This window comes from Quercus robur, chromosome 2 (assembly GCF_932294415.1).
Source record: "Quercus robur chromosome 2, dhQueRobu3.1, whole genome shotgun sequence".
Lineage (NCBI taxonomy): Eukaryota > Viridiplantae > Streptophyta > Magnoliopsida > Fagales > Fagaceae > Quercus > Quercus robur.
This window is the reverse complement of record NC_065535.1, coordinates 21,413,635-21,433,450: the sequence shown is the minus strand read 5'-3', so window position 1 is coordinate 21,433,450 and position 19,816 is coordinate 21,413,635. Positions and strand designations below refer to the sequence as shown.

Below are 19,816 nucleotides of genomic sequence, written 5' to 3'. Positions count from 1 at the left end.
ATGAAAAGAAATAATTAAGTTACATAGCCTGCGACCATTCAATCATTCATAAAAATTGCTTTGCTTGCATGATTACATGTCAATAATAACATGGTCACCTAAAAGTTACATGAAAGTATATAAAAGTGGCAGTTGGGCAAAAGAATATTAAATTCTTCGTAATTTTAAGAGCAAATCAAGAAAAAAGAAAAGTTTGAAAGAAATTGATACGTATATTTACAATATTCAAAACCTACAAGAAGCAAGGAGTATAAAATACAGTATGTTTTAAATACAAAAACAGACTGTCATAACTAAGCATCAAAGTTCACAAGGTACAAAAACTAGCAAGTTCACAAAGAACATAAGTACATCACTAAATTATCAACTCCTAACTCCTGGTGTTCCTTAATCTCTTTAATATCTTGTTCAATACAATTTAGGCAATGTAGAATCTGATGTAAGCAAGGCAGAATCTACTACAGTAGATCCATCATATCAGATAATGTAGGTTGTGCAGCACGGATGTAGACGGTTTGGACACAGTAGCCATAGCATCTGCAATCTCATCAATATCTCGATCTAAGTAATCATCGGAATCATAGACAATGTAGTTTGAACATTTTACACGAGATGAACTGAGCTGAAGTGTACTACTCCCAGTGGCAGATAAGGGCTTTGCAAGAGTAGCCTAAGCACTGGATGTAAACGATTTTGAGGGTGGTACATTTGGCATAAAAGGTGCATTTGCAAGGAGTAAAAGTAGACATTCATCCATGGCTGCAGTACAAAATTAACAAGAAGATTAATAGAAAGAGCTAGGAAAAAAAAGAACAATATAGAAATAGGGAAAAAATACACTAAACTCCTCATCCATAAGCTAAACTATTCCCTTAAAGCTAGTGATTTTTACCAGTCTACTTATTTAAATAAAACAGTATGGAGAATATAATTCATTGCAAATGGCCAATAAAGAGTCAAATAATTAGCAACTAGATTGCCAACACATCAAACAATATATACACCGTGCTAAAAAATCACCTATCTGCAAGCTCGCTAAATTGCAGTCTAAATTGTGGTTTCCTTTTCTCTTCATCCCATGGCCTCATCCCTCTCATACACGGACTGTGACCCACAATTGCATCAATATTTCTGCATATAAAGATTAAGAAAAGAAAAGCAAATATGTTTGAAAAGAAATGAACCACTCTAGTATTATCTAATGGAAAGTCGATTCATTAATATCAACAACATCACAAGTGAAAGACAACAATTTCATCTCCTGCTTAAACATCTCAACAATAGAGTGGGCATGCAAGCTAAAAAGCACCAGACCTCATATCCATCAAAACAATACATGCATAAACATACACAAATAAAACTACTAAAATTCACCTTGCAAGAGATGTACATCACTGCTATATGTAAAACCACAAGTTCAAGTGCCTATTTATCTATTATTCTAATAGACCACAACTGATAAATAGACCATAGCTTCTAATATGACCACTCCTGCCAATGTCAAACAGTTCTATGCCATACTCAAAAGCAACACTCAATGACCCCGAAGGTGGAATCTAATTTTAACAACTTGGACTTGAGCTCTTAAAATAATGCATCTGTCTTATGATCTGCAAATTGACACTAAATAATCTAAAACAATTATTCTAGCCAATACTAAGTGTGAGGAAACAGCCACCATATCCTCTAAGTCTAAGATAATGTAGTAGCCATATCTCACACAGGCATTTAATCAAATAGCTCTATGACATAGTCTAAAGCAACAGCTCTGAAGAACCTCAAAAAATCGAACAAAAAAGAATAAAACCAAACCAAGAATTTCTACTATAGAAATTCGCACATGGATATTAAAAAAGAAACTTTGTGGATTTAAACTCAGGGAAAGAATGAAAGGGAAAAAAATATACCAGGTGCTGGGTTCTTGAACGGTGCGGCTGAACCACCAAGGCACTGCCGGGACAAGTGCAGCAAGACGGTGGAGGGAAGCTCTGCGGTGGCTCTGATTCTACCACCTCTCTCTCTCTTTTCTGTTGGTCAAAGGTCTCTGCTCTCTATCGTGTTATTGAATTTGTTTTGTGGAGAAGTGGGGAACACGTGCATCTCACATGCTTATTCTGTTAATGTTTTAACGTTAGACTAACTGAAGTATTGATTTGACAGGTATTTATAGTTTAAGGAGTAAATTAGTTGACATAATAGTTTAGGGGGTGTTTTGGTCAGTGGCTAAAAATTTAAGGGGTGTATGAGCATTTTTCCCTTTTTGATATATAAAAGAGATATATCAACCAAAACAATAAAGATTACATAAAAAATTGTAGGAATAAAAAAAAACTATCAAATAGAGGGGAATTTTTGGCAAGGCTGAGAGAATTACCCTCACCAACTTGACTCTTTACCTTTTGTCAATTGACAAAGTCTTTTGTTATCAAATAAAAAAATTTGAGATTAAATTCAACCTATAACAAAAGAAATGTATTAATGTTATAATCATATAACAGACACCGTCACTTAGACTTCTAAAGAACTAAAGTCTTGTACAATGAGATATATAGATACATGCGCATGCTTCATGGCATCTTCTTCAAAGGATAAGTTTTCAAACTAATATGACAATGAGATATGATCGTTTTCTACCTTTTATAGAATTAATTAGCCATTAAAATCATGTTATACATGCTTTAAACATAGATTTATCAAAAAACACATCTAATAATTTTAGTATATTTTAAAGCTATTGATCAGCAAACAATTACATAAAAAAATGTAACTTAATCACAACCATATATATATATAATCTCCTGAAAAATGATAAGTTGTTCACAAACCAAAACAATCAATCACATAGAGGGCGATACAGCAAATCGCAGTGGACATTCTTATTTAAATCGGCATACAGGTAAAAGATACAGAAAGTAAAAAAATAATCTGCTGGCCGGAGCACTCCTGTTGTTGCGGGAAAGAGATCACATTGGTTGTGCAGAAAGCTTGCTGGAATGAAATCACACGAGCATATGACAGTGAGAGAGGATAAGACCAAGGACAAATTCAGCTGTTTTGAGCCCACCGATTACACGATGAATATGTGAACATGTAATGCTTATGGTCAAAGTTGGACCTAGAGCTAAGACTCCTTCAAAATTGAAACCACCAATTTTTTGTTCTTTCTTATTATAAAGACAGCCGCCAAGATTGAAAAAACAAAAAGAAGACCAATCCACCAATAGTCAGTGAAAACATTGGATTGAGAGTGCTTGGGGACTAAGTCGGGCAGTGGTGAACTGGGCAGTGGTGGTGGTGGACTGAGCAGTGGTGCTCTACCCCTGTCCCGGAACGGGGGCCGTGGTTCACCGGGAACTTTTGGTCCACCACTGCCCGGGGGCGGTGGTGGACCGGGCACTGGTGGTCCACCACTGCCTGACTTAGACGCCGAGCTTTTGGTTAAGACTGCACGTATGGACAAAAAAAAGGCACCGGTAATGCCGAGAAGAGAAAACTGAGTGAACGTGAAGCATAACGATGCGTATATGAGACCGATACTGCTACTAAGGCTAACATGGCCAATGCAAAAGTGGAATAACATTGAGAGCAGCGAAAACACAAAAGCGCAGGCGTTGAAAATCATAAATATTTTGAAATATTTATTTTCTCTTAAAGTAGCTTCACCGTCGTCGTCGTCGTTTCCACCAGGCACCTGTATGACCGCTGCGTAGGTGACACTTGCAATGATTGTGGCTACAACGAAATTGAGGTCGACCATTTTCCGAATAGCTTCTTGTCTTTTGAGTCTTTTTTTTGTAGCAATAAGGGCTTTATCTTTCACCTTATTTTGCTCTGCAGGCTCATTTCTCTGTGTTTCTTGAATTAATTGTCCATGTCCTTCTGTATCAAGAGTCTGAACTTCCATAGTATGTCTGTCAACGATTCGTTCCAAACTCAATCTAATGTCGTCTCTATTCAACTTTGACATGAATTTTTCCTGCAAAGGTGTTTGAAGGGAAATTGTTAGGACACTGTCACTCAGCTCATTTAGTACAGCAGAAGTTGTTAAGCTGCATGTCCATTTTGCAGTAACTTGCATCAGTGTTCACTAGTGCAGCACCAATTCTTTACCTTAATGATACAGCACATGTGTAGGTGTGAATATGTGATCATGTAATTGGAGTGATTTAGTCAAATTGCCATGTGCTTAGTGAAATTAAGCAGGTTCTAAATGTGTTGTATTCAGTTAGTTACTGGACAGTTATATGCTGAGTTAGTTAGGAAGCTGTTAGTGACAAGTTTGGCAGGCAGTTACAATTTACTTAGTACTTAGGGTCCGTTTGGTTGGATTGAAAAGGAGAGGAAAAACAAAAGGAGAGAGAGAAAATATTGTTTTCCCGGTTTGGTTCAAGATAGAAAACAGAGAAAGAGAAGTACTCACCTGGCCTCACAAAATTTCATCTCCCCGATTCGGTAAGGAAATTAAGGAAAAAAAAGCTCCATACCTGAAATTAGGCGTCTACCCCTCAAAGTGCCAATCTAAGCCAAGTGAATCCGGGTCAAGCAAAGTCGTCATCGTCCTCCACGTAGATCGCTAGCTGAGTCGCCGCCATCCTTCACCGTCCACGGAATCCCCCGTCGATCGACTCGCCAAAGTATCACACTGTCGACTTCGCGGCCCATGAAATCTCGCTCCGATCTCCTTCCATGTGCCTTCGACATCCTCTCTGTGACTTAGTTACCAGATTTATGGGTAGACGATGAATTGCTCTCACTAGAAGGTGTTTTTTTTTTTTTTCCTCCTCCATGTGTGCGCCAGTTTATACTTTATAGATATATTAAAAAAAGTGGCAAATTTCTTGGTCAGAGCAAATGTCAATTTCGTCCCTAATTTTTAATTGTGTTAATTTGGTCTTTAACTTTTCAGTATCGTGTCAATTCGGTCCTTACCATTATCTTTTAGATGAAAAATTCTGATGTGTAGATTATTAATAAATAAATAAAAATTCCTACACATTATTACCAATTGGGCAGCCACATCAAATTTTATTTGTTTTTTAATTTCTTAAAAAAAAAAAAAAAAAAAAACCAAGCGAACAAACAAGCCTAAAATTTATGTTCCCACAGAGTCATATTGGTCCTCTTAAAACTTTCAAAATTTTCTAAAATCCCTAAAAACCCAGCCCAAGAACATACTGGATTAAAGGTTGCGTAGAGAAAGAAATGAACCAATATGACAACAACGACAGAGAGAAAAAGGATCCAGAGTAAAGGAGAGCCTTTGGTGATGTGGTTGATTGTCGTTTTGATGAATTGATCATCTTTTAGAGAAGCAGTTCCAGCGTAGAGGTTGATAGGGAGAATTAGGAAGATTGAGAGGAGAGTGATAGATGATAGGACGGTGAAACTTCCTCCTTTGATCAAGAGGAACTGAGCGGCACCAGTGCTGTAGTGGCGAGCGTTCTCATGACATGTGGTGTGCTAGATAGCGAGGAATTCGGTGACGAGAGCGGTGGGGTCTGGGATTCAATGGTGGTTACTGCGAAGCTTGATGGAAAGGAGGATGATGTCGTAGTAGATGGAATCGATGGTAGATATGTTGAGAAGGTATTGGATGTTGACGAGAGTGTGTTCTTGGGCTAGGTTTTCAGCCTTTTAGGGGTTGTTTGGTTTTTGTGTTTCCATCACTCATAACTCTGTTTCCATCACCCATAACTCAAAAATGGTAGGACCTACGGCCGAGAAGTGTGTTTGGCTTTTGTTTTCAGTTTTTGTTTCCATCACTCAATTCTCTGATTTTTGAGTGATGAGTGATGGAGGTGTTTTCAGTTTCCAAAACTCAGTTTTCAATGGTATTTTGGTAATTAAACACACACTAAGGGTCCCACGATCAGAGCAACATCACACCCAGGCACTACTTTTAATGGGTCTTCTTCAATGGCTCTTCACTAAAGCATACCACACTCTCATCTCCACTTTTCTTTCTTTATTTGTTCTTCTTTATATATTCTTCTTCTTCAAAGGAAAATCTCACCCACATCAAAAGACAAAAGAATCTCAGTCCCCATCCACGACCTCTTCATACCACTACCAATCATAGCTCAGACCTATCATCTTCTCCATCCTTCCAAAATCAAGAAACAAACTTTTCAATCCAAACAATACCCACAAACAATACCCATAAAAATTTTCAATTCAAACAATCTTCAAAACAAACCTCAACCCAAAACAAACACAACCCCAACTGCACAAAAAACAAACCGGGTAGGATGTTTGTGTGTAGGTATTGCTGTTTTTCTTCTCCATTTCCACCGTCGGCACCATCATCTCAGTCTCAGACCCATAAAAAAAAAAAAAAAAAAAAAAAAAAAAAAAAAAAAAAAAAAAAAAAAAATCAAGAAACAAACTTTTCAAACAGAACAATACCCACAAAAAATCTTTACAAATTTCACCAACAAAACTTAAGGGATCTATGAAAAATCAAGCCTTGGGGTTTTCAAAAATCAACACCAATAAAACATGGAGATCTACGCTAGGTTGAGAAGGTGGGAGATCGGCATTAGGTTAAGGGATCTATAAAAATCAACACCACTAGGTTGAGAAGGTGGGAGATCAGCACCGATCAACGCCGCTACATGTTGGAGGATCAACACCGATTAGTGTTGCCGCTACACTAATCAACACCGATTGTCTTCTATTTTAGCTGGGTTCGAGTTTGTGTTAGGAGAGTAACAGGGCAATGGTGACTAAAGGAGAAGAAAATGAAATGAAAAGAGTTGAGGGAGGCAGGTAGGCTAACTATACTCACTAACATGTGCTCAGGTAGTGAGTCCCATAAACAGCAGTGAGTCCCACAAATAGTAGAAAATGATCTAAGTGATGAGAAGCTAAAAATATGTGCCAAAAGGGTGGGGTTTAGAAAATTGAGGTATTTTAAGTGATGAGAGATGAGTGATGAGTGACGAAAATTGAGTGAGGAGTGATGAGTGATGAAAAAAAAAAAAAAAAACCAAACAACCCCTGGCATTTTAGAAAATTTTAAGGGGTGTATTCTAATTTTAATTAAAAAAAAAAAAAAAAAAAAGAACATCATTATTATTACATAAAAATTAATTGGTTACCTTATGTAAATAACTGAAACCGCAATACTAGATAGTCATTCATTGCCATAGATAATTCAACAAGGTGTAATACAACAAACATAGTCAGAAATGGTTCTACAGTTAGTCCAAGGGCAGCACAGAATCCTCTAAAAAAACCACGTGTCCCACAATAAGCCCTCTCTTCTATTTTACTTAGGTTTCTACTCCTACTACGAGACCATCCTCCACTAGCTAAGCTTGCCGACACTGAGGCATGTAATGCAGCCGCATAACCCCGCCGATTGATAAAGAGAGAAAAACCATTTGCAATGCACTCAGCTAGAAGCTTGGCTTGACTGAGAGAGCGAGCCATCTGATAATATTATTTGATCCAACAGCTATTATCAACTTCTTTTGCTGTTGTTGCTGTAGAAGAAGCTGTTTCTTTTTGAAAAGCTTTTCCAAGAAGAGAAAGAGACTTCCACAGTGGCTGTTGGTCACTCTCTTTATTCTGTGGTGGTCAGTGTATTCTAATTTCCATCCGACTGTGTGAACATAATTTTTTTTTCTTTTATAAATTTGATGTGTCATAGTTGACCATTGACGTGGCAAGAAAAATAATTTTTTATTATTTCGTTTGACACATCAGATTTTTTTCATCCAAAAGATAACGGTAGGGACCAAATTGTTATGACACTGAAAGGTGAAGGACTAAATTGACACAATTGAAAGGTTAGGGATTAAATTGACATTTGATGTAAAAGATAGGGACCAACTAGGGAATTTTCCCTAAAAAAAAAAAAATTGTGTGGGTATTTTTTAGAGAAATGGTAAGTGCACAATATTTTTACAACGACCAATATTCGGGTGGCCAAGTTGGTAAGATAATAGGCAGGCAAGTCTCAGGATTTGGGTTCGAGCCTCAACAACTAGCTGTGTGTTGGTGTTCCTTATATCCCATCTCCATCCCAAACGGTCCAAAAGAATAATAAGTGAGTTTCTCACAAACCGGGAGTATGGGGTCTTGCCCAAGAGCAGGTAGAATGCTACTATGGTCATACCCAGGTAAAGAAGTCACACTGGTGGCACCCCCCCCCCCCCTCGTCTACCCATTTTTCATTTACCAAAATATATATATATATATATATATATATATTTACTACGAATTCTAAATAGCAAGTTATTATTAACAGTTACTGGTGGGCAAAAAAGTGATTTTAGCGATAAGTTCAAATTAAAACCAATAATAAGTAATTACCTAGGATTTGTTATGAAAACTGAAAGTATTGTGAAAATATTGTGGGTGTAGCACTTCTTTTTTTCATAAGAAATAATTTGTGTAATTTTCCTAAAACATTTTTTAAAAATTGAATAATTAAACAAAAATAGATTAATATGCTTATAAATGTATATAAATGTTTGTGGGGTAGTATAATATAAAATAAAAACATAAAGACATAAACAATGTTTTATATAATGGGGGCATGAAAGTAAATTTCTACAAATTAGATTTTCCGTTCCCTTATTTTTTTTCCCAACCTAACAAAGGAGTTTTCTATCCCTCCACTTTCCATCCTCCTAACCAAACACACATGAGGGAAAACTAAAATCTCTTCTATCTCCTTCAACTTTCTATCCCTCCCATTTTATATTTTCCCACTTTTTTACCACTCCTACCAAACATACCCTTAGTGAAAGCTTAGCCTAAGCCACTATTAAGGTTAGCCATTGTATGAGACTCATTCATAAAATTTACAAAACTTTACTTCTCTTTATCTCAATATCTTTGTAATTTCCTTTTTCCAGTTCTTGGAGCTTAACTGTCCTCGAATTTAATCCCTATTCATAAATCCTTAAGAACCAGTAGGTTCTTATTAGAATTGTCATTAAATAATGTCTAAGCACTAGCATTGGGTATGCTAAAACACCAAAATGCTATTTTAGCACCACAAACAACATAAATCAAGCTTCATCCAGTGTACCATTTTTTTCTTTTTTCTTTTTTCCTTTTTTTTTTTGCAAATGTGCTACAATGATCTGCTATTGACATTTAATATACTTTATTCTCTCTCTCTCTCTCTTTAAAACCTACCATGCAACCCTCATGGCCAATTGCTTAGGTGGTGGGTTGTTTTCGATGGTTTTGGTGAGTTTTTTAAAGTGACTCCTACTACTCTCTCTCTCTTTGCAGCCTTGACTTTTGGTGTTTGGTGAGATCGACAGTGAGATCAGAGTGCATTGTGGGTTTGTGGTGGTTGTTGAGGTGGGTCTGCTATGGGTGTTTGTTTGCTTTTTTCTTTCCTTTTTTTTTAAGTGACACAAGAAAAGTTCACAATAATTTCACAATATTCCTAAATTAGTCTATCACCTCACATATGGACCCACCATTTGTGCAATTAAAATTTTCTATAGTACTAATTTGATAATGTTGTTAACTTTTGTTGTATTCCTAAGCATGACTCTTCTTAAAATCTTATTCTCATTCATTTCAAAATGAATGAGAATAATTTAGAAAACAATGAAATTACCGCTAAAACTCTAGAGAATCTTAATCTCCCTAATCACACATATAAATGACAAAGAGTCTGATATGGGATAAAATAAAAAATTAATAAGAACACAAGAACACTCTAAAATTTATGGCCAAAATTTACTTTGCATTGTTAAAACTTAGCCCTAGATTGATTTTTGTATTTGAAGTTTAAAAGTGGTCACTTTTAATCATTAATAAGCTTAAAATGATCGCTTTTGGACCTTAAAATACTTAAGTTGGTCGATTTTAGTTCTTAACAAATATAAAGTGATCGCTTTTAATCCCTATGGATTGATAGTGTTTCTAGCGAATACATTCTAGGATTAGAATCCACCCTTCCCCAATTATCAAATTAAAAATTTTAAAAACAAAAAGAAAAGAAAATAAATGGCGAGACAACAAGATTTAGTTATACAATTTAAAGAATTGACAAAATTATGAGGTATGATTAGGTAAAGTGAGGCAAATAATAAGAAATAGGTATTACATAAAATTTGTAAAACATAGAAGCGTATCATGGACATTTCAATCAATTTCATTTTATTCCATCTAATTTCTCCCAATTTTGGAAATGAAAAAATGAGTTTTGAGAGAAAAATAAACTCCAAACAAAAGAATATAAATGATATTGTTAAAAATTCTTTGTATTCCATTCATTTTTATCTTTTTCCCTTTCCAAATGGGAGGAATTTTGTTAAATTACCAATTCTAACACTATCCCTCACGCATGGGAGAGTGGAGGTGATAGGGATCAAACTAGAATCTCCTACTTTGATATTATGTTAAATTAACAATTCTCCAAAAAGCTAAAATTAATGAGAAATGATAAATTTAATCATTTAACCATATAATTCTAACAAAATTTTCCTGGTAAAACTATAATTTTGCATCAATTGTGTTCAGTGTACCATTTAAGATTTACGGGGCTTACCTTTTTTCCTGACTTAAGTCGTTTATCTGATTGAATAATGTCAACTGTACTCATCCCTGCCTTGTTCATAGCCATCCAATCGATTCTCCTGTCTTTAGCCAATGACATTAATAGTGCATAACGCCCTTCCATGGCAGCCAGATGAAAAGGGGTGTTTCCTTCCTTATCTTGCTGATTTATGAGATCCTCAGAAGCCAACGTTTGTAGGAAAACCTTCACCAGTTTACTATTTCCACTTTCTGCAGCAAGATGAAGAGCTGTCCTATCTTTGTTGTCCAACAATTCACAACTATTTGGACATTCTGTAATAAATGTTCTTGTTACGTCAACATGCCCTTCTTTTGCCGAAATGTGAAGAGCAGACATGCCTGCCTTGTCCTTTATGTAAACAAGGGACATGTTCTTTTTCAAAAATAGATTGACAAATTTTGCATTGCCAAAATGTGCAGCATAGTGAAGAGGAGTCCAGCCAAAGTCATCCGCTTCTACAATTGCAGATGGACAAGCTTCTAACAACTTACCCAAAAAATCTACAGAAAGATAAAGAAAAGATCAAGTTGCAAAAGAATGGTAATGTCGATAGAAATGTGTGAAGAAATCTTTTTTTTTTTTTTTTTTGGTAAACTGTGTGAAGAAATCTATATATATAGTTAAAGCTCAAAGAAAACCAAATTAGAATCTAAATTGAATTTCAATTAGAGTTTAATTGTGAGCCATGTGTCTTATTTAATTTTTAATTTTTGTGCCAAGTGAATTATTTTGTGTAAAAATTGAAAAGTCTAAATCCAATTAGATTTAAATTGGAGTTCAATTTTGCGCCACGTGTCCATCTTTTTTTTTTTTTTTTTGGTGGGAAATGAATTATTGGATGCAAAAAAGCGAAGAGTCTAAATCTAAATAATTTTAAATCATATATATATACTACTATTTAAAGGGCTTTCACTGTTTGGGATGTTCCTTTTTTTGATTTAAAAATGCCTTTACACCCTTATGTTTTAGTAAAGACTAAACTAAAGGACAATCCAATAAAAATACAAATCTAACTCTCACTAAAATATTGCCTAAAAAATAGGGTCACTCTCCTGTTGATTTTTAAATTGCTTTATTTACTTATAAATTAGATTCTAAAAATAAAAATTATATATATAATAAAAACACAGTTTTTTTTTTTTTTTTTTTTGCTACAAAATAAACTTATAATATTTGTTCATTTTTTTGAAGTCTCATGACACTCCTAGATTTATTAGTAGTTCTAAATGCGTAACATTAATAAGAAAACGTATAAATCTCAAATTAGAATGAATGAAAATTATGACACTATAAAAATAAAAAGCCCCATCGAGCATGCGATGCGCGTGTGATGACACTATAAAAATAAAAAGCCTCATCGAATATGCGATGCACGTGTGATGAGGCTAGTGTGTGTGTGTATATATAATGAAAAACCATTACATATTTTAAAATTTTATGGTTTAAAAAATGTATAAGTTATCATGTATAATTTCAACATTTTCTATAAAAAAAAAATTTTTGAACCGTATAATTGTAATTATTTTTAATTGTATCTGTATATATGCACGGGGTTACACATTAGTACTAATAAAAGCAGAGTCATTTGGCAGAATATTATTGTCAGCATAGTTTATTGTTACTTTATGATATGTGTGTGAAGAAATTTAGAGTTTCTATGAAATAAGCTAGGCTAACAAAATCAAAGTATTTTCAAACTAAAAAAAAAAAAAAAGTTTGATTAGAATTTTAAATTTCTTGAAACTTATATAATAAAAATCTACCTAAATTAAACTATCCTTTATTATTTATCATATGCGATTTAACTAACTAATCAAAAATTCAATATAAAAGAAAAGAACATATTTTACAAATATTATCGAAACTATCTTACAAATTAATGAGTTAATCGAAACTTTATTAGAGTTTCTCCTATATTAATTAACGATTGTAATACATATTGTAGGGTCATGTTACTCAAGCCAAGCCTAAGATGCATGGGACCTTAGACCAGTGAGCCCGGTACAATGAATTTGTAGAGAGTGGGCCAAAAAACTAGGCTTTAGTGTATGGACAATGGCCATCACGGTGTTCCTCATGGGCCAAGTTTACCAGAGAGAATTGGTCCTCGGCACGATCCGAGGAGCTTTTTCTGGTGCCTGTTGTGTGTTGGGGGGGTCTCCCCCCTCTTCTGTTTCTCTTTACTCACTTTTTATAGTCGTTTTCTTCCTCTTGAATGGGATCCCTAGGGTAGGTACTTGTCACATCAGCCCTTCCCTCCAGTTGTTGGGAGTGGTTGTAAGGACAGAGAAGTATGGTCATGTCAAGCACAAGGCACTGAATGCAATAATGACATTCTTTCCCTTAGACGCTTCCGTTTTCTCCATTGTCCTTTTCTGCTTTAGTGCTTTTCTTGCCCTGTGGAACAATATGGAGTGTTACTACCAATGGTCGTTTGCCTCTTTTACCCTCGACTATATCCATGCTGAGGAGGATTTTCCCTATGGCCGAGGAGGGGTTTTTCCTTGGGCTAGGCCCCTGACCTAGTGTAGACATTGACATGAGCCTATTAGTCCTTTATCCCCCACAATAACCCCTCAAAATCCTGCTGTCCGGCTCCTCGGACGAAGAGGAGGGTTTTGGTGATATCGGGCCTCTGTCACGGTTTGCCAAGTCTTGCCTTCCATTAATGCCAGAGTCTCTTCGTTTGCCCGAGGCGCATTCCTGGCTGAGAAATATTCTTTTAGTCTATCCAAGTCGCGTCCCTATTGTTTCGATACACGAGGGACGCTTTAATTAAGGCCCTTTCATGAGGTGACATAAATCCAACGACTGAAGACTACTTTGGAATTCAAGCGAGATTGATCTCGTTTGTAATTCCTTCTTAGGGATTTGGGAAGAATTGATTGCCTCCAGATTTGTTCCCTATATAAGACGCGCAGTGGGAGATAGTCCCCCTTTATTTGCAAACCCTTGAGTTTTTCAGGTTTCTAACTCCCCAAATGTTCCCTAAGTCCCTACTATGAGAGTGACTAAGATTTTGGGAGTGAAATGGTCATGGTTAGGGTAAGGGTGAAGGAACAAAACCCTCTTCAGAAGCCTTGGGTATCTCCGAGATTCAGAATGGCCCGATCAGGACAAGGGAGACAAAGGCTCAAGACATTTTTTCTCCTCGACAAGGCAAGAAAGGAGCCTCTTCTTCCTTCAGCCAAAATCCGAAATGGGTGGAGGTCGCATCAGATTTTTGGTGCGACAGCACTGGGTCCTCCATCTGGTGCTATATGTCATGCACGTGAGGGCCTGGATTTCCCATCATTGGTACCATCCGTGCTTGCTCGATTGCTGCTAGAACGATACTTGCTCGGTTGCTGCTAGAACAGGTATGGGGATTGGGCATCCCCGCTTCTTCCTCTCTTCCATCACTGGTGCCATCCAGACTTGTCTAGTTGCTACTAGTGCAAGGTTGCAGACCGGGTGCCTCTGCTTCTTCTTCTCTTCCATCACTGGTGCCACCCAGGCTTGCCTAGTCGCTGTTAGAGCAAGGTTGCGGACCAGGTGCCTCTGCTTCTTCTTCTCTTCCATCACTAGTGCCATCCAGACTTGCCTAGTCGCTGCTAGAGTAAGGTTGTGGACCAGGTGCCTCTGCTTCTTCTTCTCTTCCATCACTAGTGCCATCCAGACTTGCCTAGTCATTGTTAGAGCAAAATTGAAGGATCTATCAACCCCGTGTATTCCTTCTCCTTTTTTTTTTTTAGTTAGCTTATGATTACAGGCTTATCTAAGCCCTTTTATTTATATTGTACTATCTCTTTATCTAATAAAAGATGATTTTATCGCATTTTATGTATCCTTTCTCTTCTGCAATAATTATCTTATGAATGGACGTGCCGGTGTCTTTTCTTTCAAACCGTACTTAGAACCGATACCCTCATCGGTAAAGAGTTATTACTTTGAACTTATCAAGACCGACGAGCACGACAATGCCGACTTTAGATAGGTTAACTGTACAAGACTAACCGGGATAACAGTCACACGTTCTGTATTGCGAACGGGGTGACCGCCTGAGGATGTGTAATCCGAAATAAACTGTTTGAGGGGGTCGCTGGGTATTAGGGTTCTTTTCCGCATTTCCAATGATATTCGTAGATTTAACTTGTTTTAGGTGTATGGTCCGAGGACCGAGGCATGACTGTACCTGGTCTAAACACTCAAAAAGGTACCATTGTGTGTTAGTTTCCATAAGGCCGGAGGGCCGAGGACCATGCAAGGCCTCCATTCTGCCTAGGACTTAGGCCCTTCTTGAAGTAGCTAGTTTCCCCATAGGTTTGAGTCTGAGGACCATGCAAGACTTTGGTTCTGTCTAGCACTCAGGCTTAGGCTCTTAGAGTGTAGTTTTCCCATAGGTTTGAGTCCGAGGACCATGCAAGACCTTGGTTCTGTCTAGCACGACCTTGGTTCTGTCTAGCACTTAGGCTTAGGCTCTTAAAGTGTCTAGTTTTCTCATAGGTTTGAGTCCGACGATCATGCAAGATCTTGGTTCTGTCTAGCACTTAGGCTTAGGCTCTTAGAGTGTCTAGTTTTCCCATAGGTTTGAGTCCGAGGACCGTGCAAGACCTTAGTTCTGTCTAGCACTCAGGTTTAGGCTCTTAGAGTGTCTAGTTTTCTCATAGGTTTGAGTTCGAGGACCATGCAAGACCTTAGTTCTGTCTAGCACTTGGGCTCTTAGAGTGTCTAGTTCTCCCATAGGTTTGAGTCCGAGGATTATGCAAGACCTTGGTTTTGTCTAGCACTTAGGCTTAGGCTCTTAGAGTGTCTAGTTTTCCCATAGGTTTGAGTCTGAGGACCATGCAAGACCTTGGTTCTGTCTAGCACTTAGGCTCTTAAAGTGTTTAGTTTTCCCATAGGTTTGAGTCCGAGGACCATGCAAGACCTTGGTTCTGTCTAGCACTCAGGCTTAGGCTCTTAGAGTGTCTAGTTTTCCCATAGGTTTGAGTTCGAGGACCATGCAAGACCTTGGTTCTGTCTAGGACTCAGGCTTAGGCTCTTAGAGTGTCTAGTTTTCTCATAGGTTTGAGTCCGAGGACTATGCAAGACCTTGGTTCTGCCTAGCACTTGGGCTTTTGGTTTGGCCATCAACTTCTCTCTCCATATAGGATTTAGCGGACTGGACTACTAGGCCCGCGAGAATTAGCCCCTTGTTAAGTGCCCGAGTCACACGTCTGACATCAGAAGCCCCTAGGACCACATATCACTTAGCAACCCTTCCCACGTAATCAACGCTTCGAAGTGTGGGCCTGAGTGGAAGCTGAGTTACGACAACGGTGGTGTGTTTTAGGAAATAATGGGAGGCTTTCGTGTAGCTCATACCACCGTCACAACGGTCTTCCTGATGGACTTCTACTAGCAGGAGCTTGATCCCACTGTGATTAGCCGTTGCGCTTGCTAAGGCACAAGCTTTTCCCACAGACGACGCCAATTGTAGGGTCACGTTTTTCAGGCCAAGCCCAAGATGCATGGGACCTTAGACCAGTGAGCCCGGTACAATGAATTTATAGAGAGTGGGCCAAAGAACTAGGTTTTAGTGTATGGACAATGGCCATCACAGTGTTCCTCACAGGCCGAGTTTACTAGAGAAAATTGGTCCTCGGCATGATCTGAGGAGCTTTTTCTGGTGCCTCTTGTGTGTTGGGGGGTCTCCCCCCTCTTCTGTTTCTCTTTACTCCCTTTTTATAGTCATTTTCTTCCTCCTGAATGGGGTCCCTAGGGTAGGTACTTTTCCCATCAGCCATTCCCTACAGTTGTTGGAAGTGGTTGTAAGGACAGAGAAGTATAGTCGTGTCAGGCACAAGGCACTGAATGCAATAATGGCAGTCTTTCCCTTAAACGCTTCCGTTTTCTCCGTTGTCTTTTTCTGCTTTAGTGTTTTTCCTACCTTGTGAAACGATATGGAGTGTCACTACCAGTGGTCGTTTGCCTCTTTTACTCTCGGCTATATCCATGTCGAGGAGGATTTTCCCCATGGCCGAGGAGGGGTTTTTCCTTGGGTTAGGCCCCTGGCCCAATGTAGACATCGACATGGGCCTATTAGTCCTTTACCCCTCACACATATATATTAGGATAACAAATCATGGATAGATGCTTAAGATAATTAAAATAGATATGTTCTTGAAATTTGGTAATATAGTTTTAGTTGGAATAGAATTTTAAACTTCTTAAAAACTAGGTAATAAAGTTTTACCTAAAGTAAGCTTTAATAATAATTAATAAGACAAATTACTTTAATATTTAATTATAGTGTACACACTTGTTATAGAAAAGGCAACGTTAAATTTTATTTAAAATTTTTTGAAAGTTTTTGTAGGAGGGGTGAGGCCAAGTACGGAATAGAAACTATGAGCCCAGCCAGAGGAGGAAAGATGAAGAGACCGCCCTCCCAAGGAGCCCAAGGAGCAAGTGTTTCTCGGGAATTAACAAGCAAGCCAATAGTACCAAAAGACAAGAAACCGAGGAAGGTGGAAGAAACATGTGAGCAATAAAGAAAAGATATTTCTAGATAAAGTAACAATCACCTCTGCATTTAATACACTGTACCAACTCAGATGGTCACATTAATGAAGGAATAACCCCTAAACAGTAGTCTCATAGCTTGCAGCACATTTCACCACCACTAGCACAACCTTGATGGGACAAGCATCCAAAGGAAGGCCCCTAGCTATACAAGTGGAGGGTTAGGATGCAATCCAAAGGACTACATAACGAAAGAAAACCCCTCCAAATTAAGGGACGAGAAATTGAAAGACAATAGAAGAACTATGTAAGGAAATCCTGTTTCTGAAAAACTTGAACTCAATACGAACATTGGCTCTTCAGCCAGATCTGAGGAAGTGTTAATTCCCAATTTGGTCTTATATGAATGATTATTGAGCTATTTTTGTCTCAAACACAACATTTAGATCATAAGATTGCATTAAAAGTGACCTCGAAAATCCATAACTCTAAACAAATTAATGGTATTGGGCCTAACAACCTAACTCCACCACCCTAAATGGACCTAGTGTATTTTCAAGCCCATATAGTTTTGGTAAAAGAATTTTAGTTAGAGGAGAATTTCAACCTTAATGAAACTTAAGTAATCAAGTTTTATCTAAATAAATTATTCCAATAATTAATCAGATAATTTATTTTAATAATTAATGAGAGTGTAACCGCCAGCTTTATAATCCAACTTTTATTATATGATGATGTAACTTTTGTCCTATATAATTGAAAATTTTTAATATTTGAAGAATACTAAAATGCAAATTGCACCCTCTAAGTTTGGTTTAAATTCATTTCAACTCTCTAATTTTACTTTCATTTAAATGAGTCCACTAAATTTAAGATTTATTCAATTTAGACCTTCTATCCATTTTTTTAAAATTGCTCTTAAAAAACTACTATTATTTTCACATAAAAAAAAATCTATAAAATTAATCAAAATATTTGCATTTAATTTTTTATGTAAGAATTTTTTTCAAAAAATATTTTTTTATTAGTTAATTGCATACTTATCTGCAATTTCTTTAATGAAATTGAAGAAAATGCCTAAATTGAATGACTTTAAAACTTAGAAAACTCAAATTTTATTTAAACTTAGAAGGTGTAATTTACATTAAGAAGTTAATAACCATGAAACAAATTGTCTTGAAGGGAGATGCAAAAATTTACCTAATATCGTCATGCCGCGTTTTGGAGCTTGTTCATTTTCTGAGTTAGAGAGCTTGAGAATAGCACGAAGGAAACGATAGATACATAAGAGAGTATGACTGTGCCAGTCAGCCTTTTCCTCTATGGCTTTAAACCGTTTGCCCACAGGGAATAAATGCACAGTAGCAAAAGTTAGTGAAAACACGGTTAACAATCTATAAATTGTTTGTTTTTTTTTTTTTTTAGAAGATAAATTGTTTATTAGCCAATTTTAAAGACAATTAGCTGTATTGGTTAAATCTCCTTTGTTTGAGAGTTTATAATAGAATGTAATGAAATGAAATGTATTTAAATAAGGAAAATGAATCTGTTTGGATGTTTTAAAATAAAGAAATAAAAATGAATGTAAATTAATGAAATTTAAATAACCTTGTTTAAGAGGAACATAGAGGGAAATGAATTGAATCATTTTATGAAAATATTAATATTAGAGCCCTATTTTAAAATAAATGACTAAATATACAAGGGTATTTTGGGAGTTTTGATAAAAAAAATTCATTAAATCTAATTCAGTTTCCTCCAATTCCTCCCAATTTTGGAGGGAATGAAAATTTGAGAATTTAAGGGAATAGAGAGGAACAAGTATTCTCTCCTACTCATTTCATTCCCTCCTACTTAAACTCTCAAATAAGGGAATGAATTTTTCATTCCCTCCATTAAAACTCCCAAACAAGAGAATGGAAAAATATTCTAGAATTATTCTTTTCATTTCTCTCCATTCCATTCCATTTTCTCATCTCAAACAAGAGTTTACCCTCAAATAAGGGAGATGGTTCAAATTCTACCTACATAAAGCAAAAATCAATAATTTTTTAATATAATGATAAAGAGCAATAATCAAAAAATGGACACTATAAATTTCAAATTCAATTGAAATTAAAAAAAAAAATCAATTTTTAGAATGAAAAACATAATTGCAAGGCTAACCAAAGAAACAAAAGAAATTATATTGTAGGTTTGGAGGATGATGCGGGTACATGGTGGAAGGATGAAGGCCTAATGGGTGGGCTGATTGAGGGCTACTTCAACTCTTTATTTTCCACCTCCCATCCTTCTGATTTTGATGACATTCTTAGTGGCATCCAACCAGCAATTTCAAATGAGATGAATGATATCTTGACCCGAGAGTTCATTGCTGATGAGATTCAACATGCCCTTAAGCAAATGGCCCCTACCACTGCCCCTGGACCCGATGGTAAGTCTCCTATCTTCTACAAAACTTTTTGGAATATTGTGGGTAATGATGTGATTAAAATTGTGCTTGATGCTCTTAACAAGGGGTGTGTCCATGAATCCCTCAATGAAACATTTATTACCCTTATTCCAAAAGTCAAAAACCCCAAAAATGTTTCAAATTTTAGGCCCATTAGTCTATGTAATGTGGTTTATAAATTGATATCCAAGGTGGTGGTTAATCGGTTGAAAAAAATCCTTCCTAACATTGTTTCTGATTCCCAAAGTGTTTTCCTACCAGGGAGGCTTATAACTGATAATGTGCTAGTAGCCTTTGAGACACTACATTACCTCAAATGTAAG

At 36.7% G+C, this 19,816-nt stretch overlaps 2 protein-coding genes across 4 annotated transcripts in view; both read right to left on the bottom strand.

Annotated features, from left to right (window-relative positions):
* Positions 1–19,816, bottom strand: part of LOC126712867 (ankyrin repeat-containing protein At5g02620-like) — a 66,639-nt gene that overhangs the window by 38,587 nt on the left and 8,236 nt on the right. The window lies entirely within an intron of this gene.
* LOC126712869 (ankyrin repeat-containing protein At5g02620-like) lies at positions 178–18,376 on the bottom strand. 3 transcript variants are annotated; one of them, XM_050412373.1, is made up of 5 exons: positions 18,242–18,376; positions 10,526–11,055; positions 1,908–3,976; positions 1,021–1,131; positions 178–759 (listed from the first exon to the last, which is right to left on the bottom strand). In XM_050412373.1, the coding sequence occupies exons 1-3, from the start codon at positions 18,252–18,254 to the stop codon at positions 3,122–3,124; spliced, it is 1,398 nt and encodes a 465-aa protein (XP_050268330.1). In that variant the 5' UTR covers positions 18,255–18,376; the 3' UTR covers positions 178–759; positions 1,021–1,131; positions 1,908–3,121. The 3 variants fall into 3 exon arrangements, 2 of the variants coding, with proteins under 2 accessions (XP_050268330.1, XP_050268329.1); XM_050412372.1 differs by lacking the exon at positions 1,021–1,131; XR_007651177.1 differs by lacking the exons at positions 1,021–1,131; positions 10,526–11,055; positions 18,242–18,376 and adding an exon at positions 4,485–4,872.

What these genes read in the sequence shown, in the direction of transcription:
- LOC126712869 (XM_050412373.1), bottom strand. An exon ending in GACTTAAGTCAGGAAAAAAG is followed by an intron (nt 3,977 to 10,525) that starts GTAAGCCCCGTA and finishes ACACCTTTGCAG; the next exon opens with GAAAAATTCATGTCAAAGTT.